The 12,445-nt window shown below is 39.4% G+C and overlaps 1 protein-coding gene across 2 annotated transcripts; it reads right to left on the reverse strand.

The window, feature by feature from the left end:
• Nucleotides 1-243: 243 nt before the first annotated feature.
• On the reverse strand, nt 244-6,746 carry LOC125880788 (ras-related protein Rab-5C-like). 2 transcript variants are annotated; one of them, XM_049563509.1, is made up of 6 exons: nt 6,590-6,746; nt 4,304-4,645; nt 2,833-2,984; nt 1,857-1,979; nt 1,660-1,753; nt 244-1,175 (listed from the first exon to the last, which is right to left on the reverse strand). In XM_049563509.1, the coding sequence occupies exons 2-6, from the start codon at nt 4,470-4,472 to the stop codon at nt 1,048-1,050; spliced, it is 666 nt and encodes a 221-aa protein (XP_049419466.1). In that variant the 5' UTR covers nt 4,473-4,645; nt 6,590-6,746; the 3' UTR covers nt 244-1,047. The 2 variants fall into 2 exon arrangements, with proteins under 2 accessions (XP_049419466.1, XP_049419467.1); XM_049563510.1 differs by having other exon boundaries at nt 4,304-4,641; nt 6,590-6,744.
• Nucleotides 6,747-12,445: the final 5,699 nt, after the last annotated feature.

Here is a 12,445-nt window from a genome sequence, read left to right on the forward strand (position 1 = left end):
AGAGACAGAAAAAGACTGCTGAGTGTATAATCTCATAGTCCCTTTTTTTTTTTTTACATTAAATTCACAAGAATAATAATGTCTTGTATTTGGGCCAACACTGTTATGAATCTAAAGACCCTGTTTCGGGAGGCCGCACTGCTTCTTCTTCCCTCCTGCACTGCTAACAGACTTAAAAACATACATGCAAATACTCATCCTCCTCCATACACCATCCCACTGCAAAACAACTCCCAACAAAAATGAATCTTGCATGTTATTTATTACTTTTTTTTAGATTTACAAGTTATTTTCACATTTCTTTTTAAAAAAGGCTAACAACTCTGTGGTGTTACAGGTATCAATACACAATGAATGCAAACAACTGCATTTGTTGCACAGTTCGGAAACATCTTCAGATGTGTAGCCTATCAAATCACGACCTGCTTCAATAAGCACAGAGCTTTCCTCACAACTGGTCATGTCCAGGTCCCTAACAAGAACAAACTGCTGTGGTCTAAATTGCAACGAGACAAAAACCTTTAGGATTAATTGCTCTGTTGTTTTGCAATTCCAGCATTAGTAGTTGTGTGTTTGTTTCTTTCATAATGATGATCAATGTAGAGGGAAATGACAAGAGTAGAAAACTGCCAATGGTACATGTATGTGTATGTACTGTATACATACACATACATAACATGGACACACACACGCTCAAACAGAAAGGGAAAATGGCAAACAACCTCAACATCACCCTTCAAAAAAAAATCACTTAAGACAGAATTCAATCAACTGAGACAGGCTGAAGATGAGCAGGGAGGTAGATAGAGACACAGGGGAGAGACAGAGAAAGAGTGAGGGATCTTGGTAATTCCCTCTAGCTTATGATTCTTTAAAAAATGTTCCTTTAATCAAAGAGGATCCAGATAATCTCATTTGTAATCTCAGTTTAAGTGCAGGGCTGGCGAGTGGCTCTGCCCTCTCCTGCCTCTCTGGGTTTTTTAAGCTACGTGCTGTCCTTACATCGATGTTCAAGGCTCGCTCACTAAGTTCGTTGTGTTGTACTTGCTAATTGCCGCCGCCGCAGCACTGGCTGCTACGGCTCGGGGGAGCAGCTTCTTGTAGATCCACTCCTGTCCTGGTCCGCCCCCCTTGTCCAGCTCCGCCCTGAGGATCGCTCTTCGGTAGCTTCTTTGCTGCAGGGACAGTATCACACAGGTTTGAATATAGCAGATTTAAACATTTTGACACTGGCGAAAAACAGTTTTCTACTGCCCCTTCTTTTACAGCAAAATAACTGCCAACACCTGTTAACATCTGGCTTTTTAATGTAATGTGAAAAGTTACAATCGGCATTCACAGGAGAAGTCACAGGTATTTATCAGCTCTGGCTCTGATCAGCATTGATGGAAACACAACACCTGGGTGAACGCACTAATTTTAGCCCATTTACTGGTGAGATGCAATGATACACAAACACCTCCAACAATAGGCTTGATATTGCTGTCAATAACACCGACCACTTAACCACTCAATTCATAAGATCAGCTGTGTTGTGTCAGTTTTGAAATATATATGTAACTCAACTTTGCTGCACAAAAGAACTAAAGTGTTGGCTGATATATTCATCTGTGAGAGCAGTGGGAAGGAACATTTGGCTCAACTGAATGATGTACTTACCAATAGCCATGAAAATCTCATTGACGTTCATGGCAGTCTTGGCTGAGGTCTCCATGAAGAGTAGACTGTTGTCATCAGCGTATGTTTGTGCCTCCTGAGAACGTAATTTAGACATTGAGGATAATATTAGACATTAACTGCACTGATATGACTCAGGATGAGGCTTTAAATAACTGAAATCAATTTGATCTTCGTACCTGCATGTCCACAGCTCTCTTGTTTGCGATGTCCGCCTTGTTTCCAGCCAGAGCGATCACTATGTTGGGGCTGGCTTGTCTCTGCAGCTCCTTCACCCAGTTCTTCGCTCGTGCAAAAGTATCCTGATCGAGCAACACACTTTATTAGTAGTAGTTTATTCACACATCAACTATATTTAAAGTTACAGCGGGTAAGTTTTAAAAAAAAATGTACTTTTTGTTGTATTTGCTGAAACGTCGTACCAGAGGTCACGTTAACCAAATATTTTCTGCCATATGTCAGATTTGTTTGCTTTTACCACCAACGCTGCAAAGTTTAAGCACCAAATAATCATAAACAGCTCACTGCAGAGTGGCCACCTTGTCGTTAAACATATAAATGAAAGCTCATTTAGACCTATTGGTAACACTGATAAGATAATCTAGACTTAGTAGGTTGTGTTTCCTTCATCATAAGGCTTAAATATGTTTTGCAGCTCAACACAGATGTGTTTTTCATGCTCAAAAATTGGCTCTTTAAACAGTAAAGATTGCTGATCTCTGCACTGGGAAGTGGCAGACAGACAGATTACCTGTCTCATGTACTCCTGTTAGGATTAGAGAGTGTCATCAAATATAGCATAGACGTATTTTTACCAACTATAGCTTTCACCGAGGTGGAACATTGTCACTGACAGTGTGTACACTTCTGTGTGACGTCAAAACACCCACAGGTCTGAACGCCCACAGGTCTAACTTTAGACTGAAATGACCTAAAATTGGAGTGTGTCTTGTCTTGCAGTATTGCTCTACTCTGTAAAACTGCCTCCAAACAAATCCAACACACCTCCATAACATATTCTAAATATCACAATTACCTCTGATTATCAACATAGTTTAGCTTTAAACTGATGTATTTGACTGTAACATCAAAAGCAAGAGTTCATCATGTTGCTACTGACTGATAAGTTGATGCTGCCCTGCAGGTGAAACCTACTGTGTTGGTAATGTCGTAGACCACGATGGCCGCCTGGGCGCCTCTGTAGTACATCGGAGCCAGGCTGTGGTAACGCTCCTGACCTGCTGTGTCCCAGATCTCAAACTTCACAGTGGTGTCGTCAAGACAGACAGTCTGAGTGAGGAAGGCAGCTGAGGGGAACAGGACAAACACAGACCAGTGGGATGATAACGTTTAAGGACCATGTACCTGCCCATCCTACTGACAGATCCTGTTCATATCAGCAGCAAAAAATGCTCAAAGGCTCCCACACACTAATACCACCAAAGAATTAGTGTGGATTTTGGCTCATTCAGTGAAACATAATTGCTGCCCGGATTATGTTAAGAGACAAAGTTTCTTTCAGGTAACAAAAAACTACATTAATGCATCACACAGACTTCTCATGGAGGTGGTTGGGGAGACTGGGGGCATAAAAAGTGCTGAACTTTGACACCAGAACTTCAGGTTTGAGTCCAGACTCCTGTCTTAAGTTTAGGCAACAAAAGCACTTTGGTTAAGGTAAGGGACAGATAAAGAGAGAAATAATGCTGTTGTTACTACAAGTGGACACTGTGCTGCAAGTAGGGCTGCCCACAACTAAGAATATTCCTAGACAACGTCATTTAGGGCCATTAATCGACTAGTCGCTCACATGTTTACGATATTAATTTAATCATTAAACGACGCTGTCGGCAAAGCAGTGATGATTGTGCTAAGTGGCTAATGGGCATGTAGCTACTTCCATGTTTCAGATGATACGTCATGTTTGTAGTCGACCAATGAAGATGAGTTTATGTATCACCTTGGGTTTGTCCTTCACCTTCTCAAAATGATCCCACACTTTGGATTTCCTGCCCGACATGTTATTAACTAGCCTGTGGAATAACTGCAGGTACCAGCCCTGGAAATTAACCTGACACCTCTCTGACCATGGCCACTTCCTGTCTGTTCTTTCACATTAAATTTCGACATGGGCTAAGCGACCAATGAAATCTTGCTGACTAATGACCGTTCTGGTCGACTCACATTTGGTCAGCTATTAGGGGCAGCCCTAATTGCAAGGTGGAAAACAACTAAAAATACACTCAGCATCAACATTTTTTTGACTTACCAGGTACGTTAATTAACAACATTTCCATATTAGGGTCACAGAAAACCTTATTCTGGCATTATGCTTTACCTCAAAATGTATTTCCTGTTTCAATTAGTTGTACATAAACATAAATTCTAGGAGACAGCGCTGTATTTAAACAAAGTTCTCAAACAGTTGCTTGTGTTAAATTTTGAGAACTTTGGCCTATTTCAGTAAATGAAAACATCTTTATAATACGTTAACCTTTACTAGATATTGTATTGGCCAATTATTGATTAATTTCAAACAATATTCATTACTTACATACAAACAACATCACAATCTACCTCTCAATCCACTCCTCCAGAACTCTACAAACATATATTTGTCTCTTACCTCCGATGGTGCTCTCCTGGAACTCATGAAACTGGCCTTTGACAAAGCGCAGCACTAAGCTGGACTTGCCCACCGCCGACTCCCCCAGCAGCACCAGTTTGAATTGGCAGATTTTGTTTGCTGCTGCGGCACCATTTGGCCTGGTCGATCCTCCACCGCGCCCAGCCATTGACACAGACGGAGGCTGTTACGGATGAGATGTGCTGAAACTACAAGTTAAAGGGGTGTAAAGACAGAAGCTGAGTTTGGACGCAGAGGCACTGATGGTGAGCAAGGTCAGAAGCCAAACTCCTGGTGGGAAGAACCGGATCAGGTGGGCAGCAGTGGAGTGACCAGGTCTACCTTGAAAAATAAACACATAGAAAATCAGCAGATCTATTTATGAGAAAATCGAAAGAGAACAAAATTTGAGAAAGAACAGTTATTTTCTCAATTAACTGACTAACTGTTTGGTTTATAAAAATGGTAAAAAACATCAGCCCGAGATGACGTCCTCAAATGTCTTGTTTTGTCCACAAACCCAAAAATATCCAGTTAACTGCCATAGAGGAGTAAAGACACCTGAAAATATTCACACTTAAGAAGCTAGTTGTACATATAAACCAAATAAAAATTAACACCTCTTCTGTGAAAACCCCCCCCCCAACAAATCAGGATAATTAGATGTGGACTTTTAAATATCAGGTCGGTATCATCTAAAGCAGTCTTTTAAACAAATTGATATCAGATAATCACATTGATTTATTCTGTGTCACTGAAACCTAGCTGTGTCACGATGACTATGTTAGTCTAAATGAATCCACTCCTCCCAGTCACAATACTCACATTCGGCCCAGGAGGCAGACATCATCTCCACATTTAAAAGGAAACATAAGACTTTCCTTTTTGATAAAGCTTATAGTTAGGGCTGGCGCAGGCTTATCTTGGGCCAGCCCCTCGTTAGGCTGATATAGGCCTGCCTGATGTCGACTACTACTGCTGTATTATTGCCATACAGCTACTATTATTGTACACATATGATTATTATTATCACATACACATATACTAATGTTTACTTATAACATATATGTTACCAAAATACAATTATTATAATATTGTTACTACAATCAGTGTTATTGTAGCTATTGTCATTACTGTCTGTCCTGCATTTCTCTCTGTCTCTGTCTCTCTTTTTGTCTCATTGTGTCATACGGATTACTGTTAATTTATCATGCTGATCTGTTCTGTACGACACCTATTGCACGTCTGTCTGTCCTGGAAGACGGATCCCTCCTCAGTTGCTCTTCCTGAGGTGTCTACCGTTTTTTTCCTGTTAAAGGGGCTTTTTTGGGGAGTTTTTCCTTATCTGCTGTGAGGGTCGAAGCACAGCGGGATGCTGTCTGAGGCAAAATGTGATTTGTGATATTATGCTTTATAAATAAAATTGAACTGAACTTAAATAAGATATAAGATATTAGTTGTCTGCAGCCCTGTTTATTTTTATTTCCTTGTTGAAATTTATATGTCACTTTTCATGAAAGCTGTCGTCAGTCACATACCGTAATACCTAACCCTACAAGCAGTGGTGGATAATATACGTTTTCTTAAGTAAAAGTAGCAGTAGCATAGTGTTAAAATACTCACAAGTAAAAGTCTTGAATCATAATTTATCAGATAAATGTCAGAATTTATTGTCTTATTATATTTTGCTTTGTTAATCTGCAAAGTAACTAAAGCTGTCAGATACATGTGGTGGAATTTTCCTCTGAAATGTAGTGAAGTCTAAGTATAAAGCAGAAGAAAATAGAAATACTCAAGTCAAGTAAAAGCAGTTAAGTACTTAGATAAATATACTTTTCACTACTGTCTATTAGTAAAAATGTTTTAAAACGTTAACAGCTACGAGTTAGACGGTCAAGTCCCCACACAACGCTGACTGTGCACAGATAGAAAACGGGAATAACTAGTTTATGAAAGATCAGTTACTTAAATGGGTTTAAAAGTTTATCATAACTGACTGGAAACTGTTTTTATTATATTACATCGACATATTTTGGAGTCAATATCACACTCTAATGAAATGAGTCCAGCAAATACATATTTCTTTACGTTTAAAAGACGACATTACCAACCTCCAGTTGAACCGACTACACCACAACACCTGCCGGCGTTAACTTTGACCAAATAACCAGATAAAAACAAACCAAGCTGTGAGTTAGCTGCGAGGCTAACGCTCGCTAGCAATGCTAACCTCGGCTAACAAGCAAAACCACTGTAATGAAACAATAAACACGCTGGTGTTCTTACCAACAACGACAAACAATATCCACTCCGCCCTGTGGATAGTAAGTTTTAACCGTATTGGTCCTCTTTCGCAACGTTTTCTCCTAAAACACTTTCAGGTTCAGTAAAATATACGCTTCCGCCTTGTGTAACCAAAATACTTCCTGGATTCATCCGTCATGTGATGCAGTGTGACAGCCAATCAGATGGCCGGAGAGTGGGACGTCAGAGGCTGAGCCAAGAAGCCAACTCACTGGGCTCGCCTGGGAAGTGGATGAGATCAGGCGGCTGGAGGAGGAGGTGACAGAGAGCCGCGGTGAAGTCGGACACAGTTCCCCAACAGTTTTTGCAGCCTTTAGTCTGTAGAGGAAGTCACAGAAGCACTCACATCCTGTTAGCTCTGATGCCGAGTTATTAAAATGGTGGCTGGTGACTGTGGAGGCCATTGGAGTACAGTGAACTCATTGTCATGTTCAAGAAACCAGTTTGATATGAGTTGTGCTTTGTGACAGTGAAAGGCTGACAGAGACGAGTGTGGGTCAGTTCTTCAGCTGAACTGAATCTTTACTGACCTCCAGTTGTCACAGCGGGGAACTGCAACACAACATCAATCAACCTCAACATCAGTTTTCATTGCCCCATAAATATTTTGTAACAAATACATTTAGAGGGGTTTTTCCCTGAAAAAGAAATCTCAGGATATTTAAGAATGATATAGAATAAACTGCTGTTTTTGCTCAGCTCATCCAGTTGGCGGTGGAGTGCCTATGAGGTGCTGTAAAGTTTGACTGATTCAAAACACGCATAAAACACACATTAAACATGGCTCAAAAGCGACAATTTCAAACACAAGTACGCAAATCAGCTCCAATATAACTCACAACATTCACAGACAAAATACTTGTCTTTTGCTTGACATTTTCCCCACAAATACAACATGCTAACATTGTTAACAAGAACATATGGCATTTTACATTGTATACATTATCCTAGCAGCTAGGAAACTTTTTCTCTACTCATATGAAGCCAGGAACAACAACATTTAACAAAGGTTATGTAACAAAGTTAGGTTCAATTACAGTTCACAAGTTTCACTTATATTAGACGTGTTTTTTCCCACAAATACAACATGCTAACAATATTAGCACAAGCCTATGATATTTTACATTGCATAAATTAGCCTAGCAGCTAGCGGAGTTTTTCTCTATCCATATGAAGTCAGGATTAATCACACACAGGATTTAAAATGCAGGTCTGGAGTGAGTTTCCACCCATTTAGCAGCACTGTAGTTAACTTCTTTGATATCCTCCTGAGACCCCAACTTTTGTTTGGTATACATTTTTAATTTCTCCCAGCTAATTGGGATCAGTAGAAGCCAATAGGTAAAAAACTAAACATTGTCTATGATAATTAAGTCCCAATGCCCTCAAACAAGACGATAGTAAAGTCCCAATGTCTTCATACGAGTACTTTCAAATTAACAGTGTCTTGCTTGTTAGTGTTGGTAAAATTGGTCAAACTTGTATTGCATATCAAATTACAAACGCCATTAATCATAAATAAACAAGCTTCAACCGTAAAATGTGATCAGGTATTGGACCTTGTCCGCTTTTGTGTCGGGGTCAGCTGCAGACTGACTTGCTATACTATGACATTTTCTGATGATTTTGGATGACATGCTATACTATGGCTTTTTTTCACGGTTTTGGACGATATGCTATTCTATGACGATTTATACTATGACGTTTTTTCATGATTTTGGACGACATGCTATACAATGGCTTTTTTCAAGGTTTCGGACGACATGCTATACTTTGATGTTTTTTGATGATTTTGGAAGACACGCTATACTATGATGGTTTTTTTCATGAATTTGGATGACATGACATTTTGTCATGGTTTCGGACGACATGCTATACTATGATGTTTTGTCATGATTTCAGACCACATGCTATACTATGACATTTTTTGACGATTTCGGACGACATGCTATACTATGGCTTTTATTCATGGTTTCGGATGACATGGTTGGCTACCATCTTGTTTTTACATGGAGTGAGTGTATTGTGCTCTTACTGCCACTAGATGGCACAAGAAAGTGTCCACGAATGAGGACAACAGGTCTGAGTTAAGTAGAATGAACTATAAGGTCAAGTAAACCCAAAATGTGATGTCCTCATATGAGGACACAGGGTCTCTGGAGAATCATTGGGTCTGTGGTGATTTGAAAATAGTGCTTTGCCGTATTTGGCGATGCGGTCGCCTGCTGACATCAGTCTGATTAGCTACACCTGTGTGCTCAGCTCATAGATGGCAGCTTACACTCAAAATAGCAGCATGTGATTAAATAACACATTATGAAATAATAATAAGTAAAAAAAAAAAATAAAAAAAAGAAACAATAAAAAATAAAAATTAAAAAAATGTTAGTGCTAATACGTACATGAGCAGTGACAGATTAAATGAATTCATGAATCAGATTTTTCCAGTTGAGCATATAATGGTTGCCAAAGGTCATGAAATAAGTGACCTCGGTTGTACCTCTCCAGTGTTATTTTTTCTAAAGGAAGGAGTTGAGATATGGAGTTCAAAAACATGTCAAAGGTTGGCAAAGATTCACTTTTCCATAAGAGAAGTACACATTTTTTTGCAAAACACATTATGAAAATCAACAGTCTACTTTTCTTCAGGTCTTAAATAACACATTATGTGCAGACCTTAATCACATCTATAATTGCATTTATGCTGATAGCCCTAAATATTATACATCTATGCTAAAAGAAGGCTTGGAGGCAGATATTGGGAATATGCTGTTAACTGTTCCTGCTTCAGCTCTCAGACCATGGTCCTAAAGCACAGGGAAGATTTGTTTACCCCCAGGGCCGAAATAACTTCAAGGTTAACTGCCTTCACTTTACCAGCAGCTGGAAAGCAACACATGGGAGCTCCACTTGGCCTTGAGAAGCGGCAGTCTTTATTAACAGAAAAACTGTGACTTACACTGCACATTTACTGTTAATCTGACCGCTTTACCGCTAGCTGTAGACCTGTTTTCCTGCTCAGCTCTGCTGTCTCATCATTTGTATCCCCTGCTCAACTGCTCACTCCATGCACACACACTGCTTCTTATAACACTCCCCCCACTGCAGACGGAAATTATACCAGAACTCTAATCCAGCACAGTAACATACATCAACATATTTATGATACAGATGGTGTGTCAATGTCAATTCCTCAAGTCAGTTTTATTTACATTGCCTTGTACCACAAATCAAAATTTGCCTCTGTCACCCTCTGTTTGTAGACCTACAGTTTAGAGTGCTGCTGTGTTGCCTCGCCCCAAAAATAACATAACAAAGGACGATAAAGGTGTCAAAAAACAGAAAATGCGAACGAGAAAAATAGTTGCAACTGACTGATCTTTATTATCACAAAGCAAAAGTTAACAACACATGAGAGCAGATTATTATTATTACTAAAATATATGTTGCTTGAATTCTCTTTTAATTTTGCAGGTCCATTTATCAGTTGCACAGATCAGTGCTGCAGCAGCTGCCAGATGTTACTGGTGACTGACTGAGCAGCCTGCAGTCATCTTCATTGTAGCAGCTCTGGAAGTAGCTGTAATCTGTGAAATAATGGATAAAGACAAGTTTTTAAATACAGCAGTGACTCTGAATTGATGCATGTAACATATGTTTTCTCTTATTGTTTTTAGCTGAGCAGTCTGTGCTCACCATGATGAAAGATGATGTAGGCACAGACTTGATTTGAACCAGAGCAGGTCTGTATACGGTCAGAACACTGTGTACGACCTCCACAGTAACACCTCAAGGCTTCACCTGAATAAAGAAAAGAAAAATTATTTTTCAAATGTAACTAGTGCTGGGTGATATGTAGGAAGTACTATATCACAATATTTTGACTAACAAGTGAGAGAAGATATTGTGGGTTGACCGCTGGTGCCTAAACAAATATTTACATGATTAAACATTTGCTAATAATCATCAGTAACGTGGATATAATAATTAAATGGGTAAAGGTGAATAATAAAACAGCTAGAACAGTCTGGTGAGTTCAGAAAAGTAAACCACTTCACTGTAATGCTACAAGAACAGGAAAAGACAACAACATAATAGTGAGGTTTGTAGTGTTTCCTGTACATGAACTCACTCTGGCCGACAACCAGCAACACCACAAGAGCAAGAATCACAGTCTTCATGTTCTCACGTGTCTGTTCACTGATCTCTGTGTGAATAAAGCAAAGGTGGAAAAGAGTCAGAAATCAAATGCTGTACATTTTGAAGTATTCTTGGGACCTGTTGAAACAAAAATCGGTGCCTGGAATTGGGCCTGGAGGCTCCCGACCTTGTCCTCAACGTTGCTTCTCAGTTGTCCTCTGATGCCGATCTGGTACCTTGGATTCAGCTAAGTAATATTGGAGACAGGCAGAGTCCAATGCAATCGAGTTTAATGTGTTCACAAGCTTCAACACATACAACTCATCGAGTCAGGCCCCGGAGCTGGACTGAAAACTGCTCCTCAGCACTTCTGCTTTTATGCTGGTGGAGACTGAGTAGAGTCTCCACCTCTTTTTGCTAATCCATCCCATTTTCATCCAAAGCTATTGGTGAAAACCTTTTTCTCTTTGTCCAATCATGAACAGGCCCATTTCTAATGGTGTATCACTTTTGTTTTGAGCCTGGAATTCCCTGGGCTTCCCACCCTTAGCTTCAGTTTTGCTTTCACTTTATTTTTAAAAAACGAAAATTGTTGGGGAGTTGGTGGCTTAGTGGTAGAGCAGGCGCCCCATCTCTCTCTCTCCCCCTTTCACGCTTGTCTGTCCTATCAAATAAAGGCTAAAAATGCCCAAAAAATATCTAAAAAAAAAAAAAAAACGTGAATTTTAGGGACTTTCTTTATGCAGTCCCTTGTGCTTTCGTGTGCACTCATGCAGTATGAACCTTTAATGTGCATCAGATAATACAAACATTTGAATGTGTGTGCGTATTATCATTATACTGAACATGATACAATATCAACTCCTTACTCTGTTTTGTGAATACTCTGACATGTATAACAGTGCTTTAACACATATAGACGCATTTTCAATCAGTTTATACACAAAACATGAGTACATGATGATTATGTGGCTTTGGGATTAACTTTGGGATTAACTCTTTACACTACAGAGCACTTAAATCATACACATAATATTAAAAAATCTTAAAGATAATCCACCTGGTGAATTGTCCCACTGGAGATCTGATTCCTCAGATGTGTTCTGCAGGTCGCCAGCTTCATTTTTATTGGCACTTGTTACGCAGTCGATGCAAGTAGAGTGTAACATTAACTCTAAAATTGTCATCTGGGTTTTACTCACACTCAGAGTGACATATCAAGGCCAGGCTGCAAAACCCACCATGACCTCACTGATTCACCAGGAGAAAATACTAGTGTGTTTTTTTTAATAAGATTTGGAAAAAACAATAGATAAATAGATAACCTGACTGTTGTAGCAATTAGTAGAAAAGCATAATACTGAATATAAAATTGTTAACAGCACAACCTGCAGTTCAAATACAGGGCAGCCCTCCACTGTAACTTTTTGAAAACAATTAAGACCCCTTGCACCCACACAGGTGTTTTAAATTATTGTGCTGGATCCAAAGTTCAGACACCTTTGTTGCGTGTCAAACCGTCTTTATCTCTCCTATCTCCTCAAGTCTCCCTGTGACACTGTCTAAGTAAGGCAAAAATACCTCCTTCAGAAAATAACATATAAAAAAAGATGATAAAGATGTCATTTGTTCCTCTTCACAGGTCTGTATTTGTCTCAGAATAAAGGTTTTCTATTAATGGGAAAAGTGAATGAACGG

This window comes from Epinephelus fuscoguttatus, linkage group LG20 (assembly GCF_011397635.1).
Source record: "Epinephelus fuscoguttatus linkage group LG20, E.fuscoguttatus.final_Chr_v1".
Taxonomy (NCBI): domain Eukaryota; kingdom Metazoa; phylum Chordata; class Actinopteri; order Perciformes; family Serranidae; genus Epinephelus; species Epinephelus fuscoguttatus.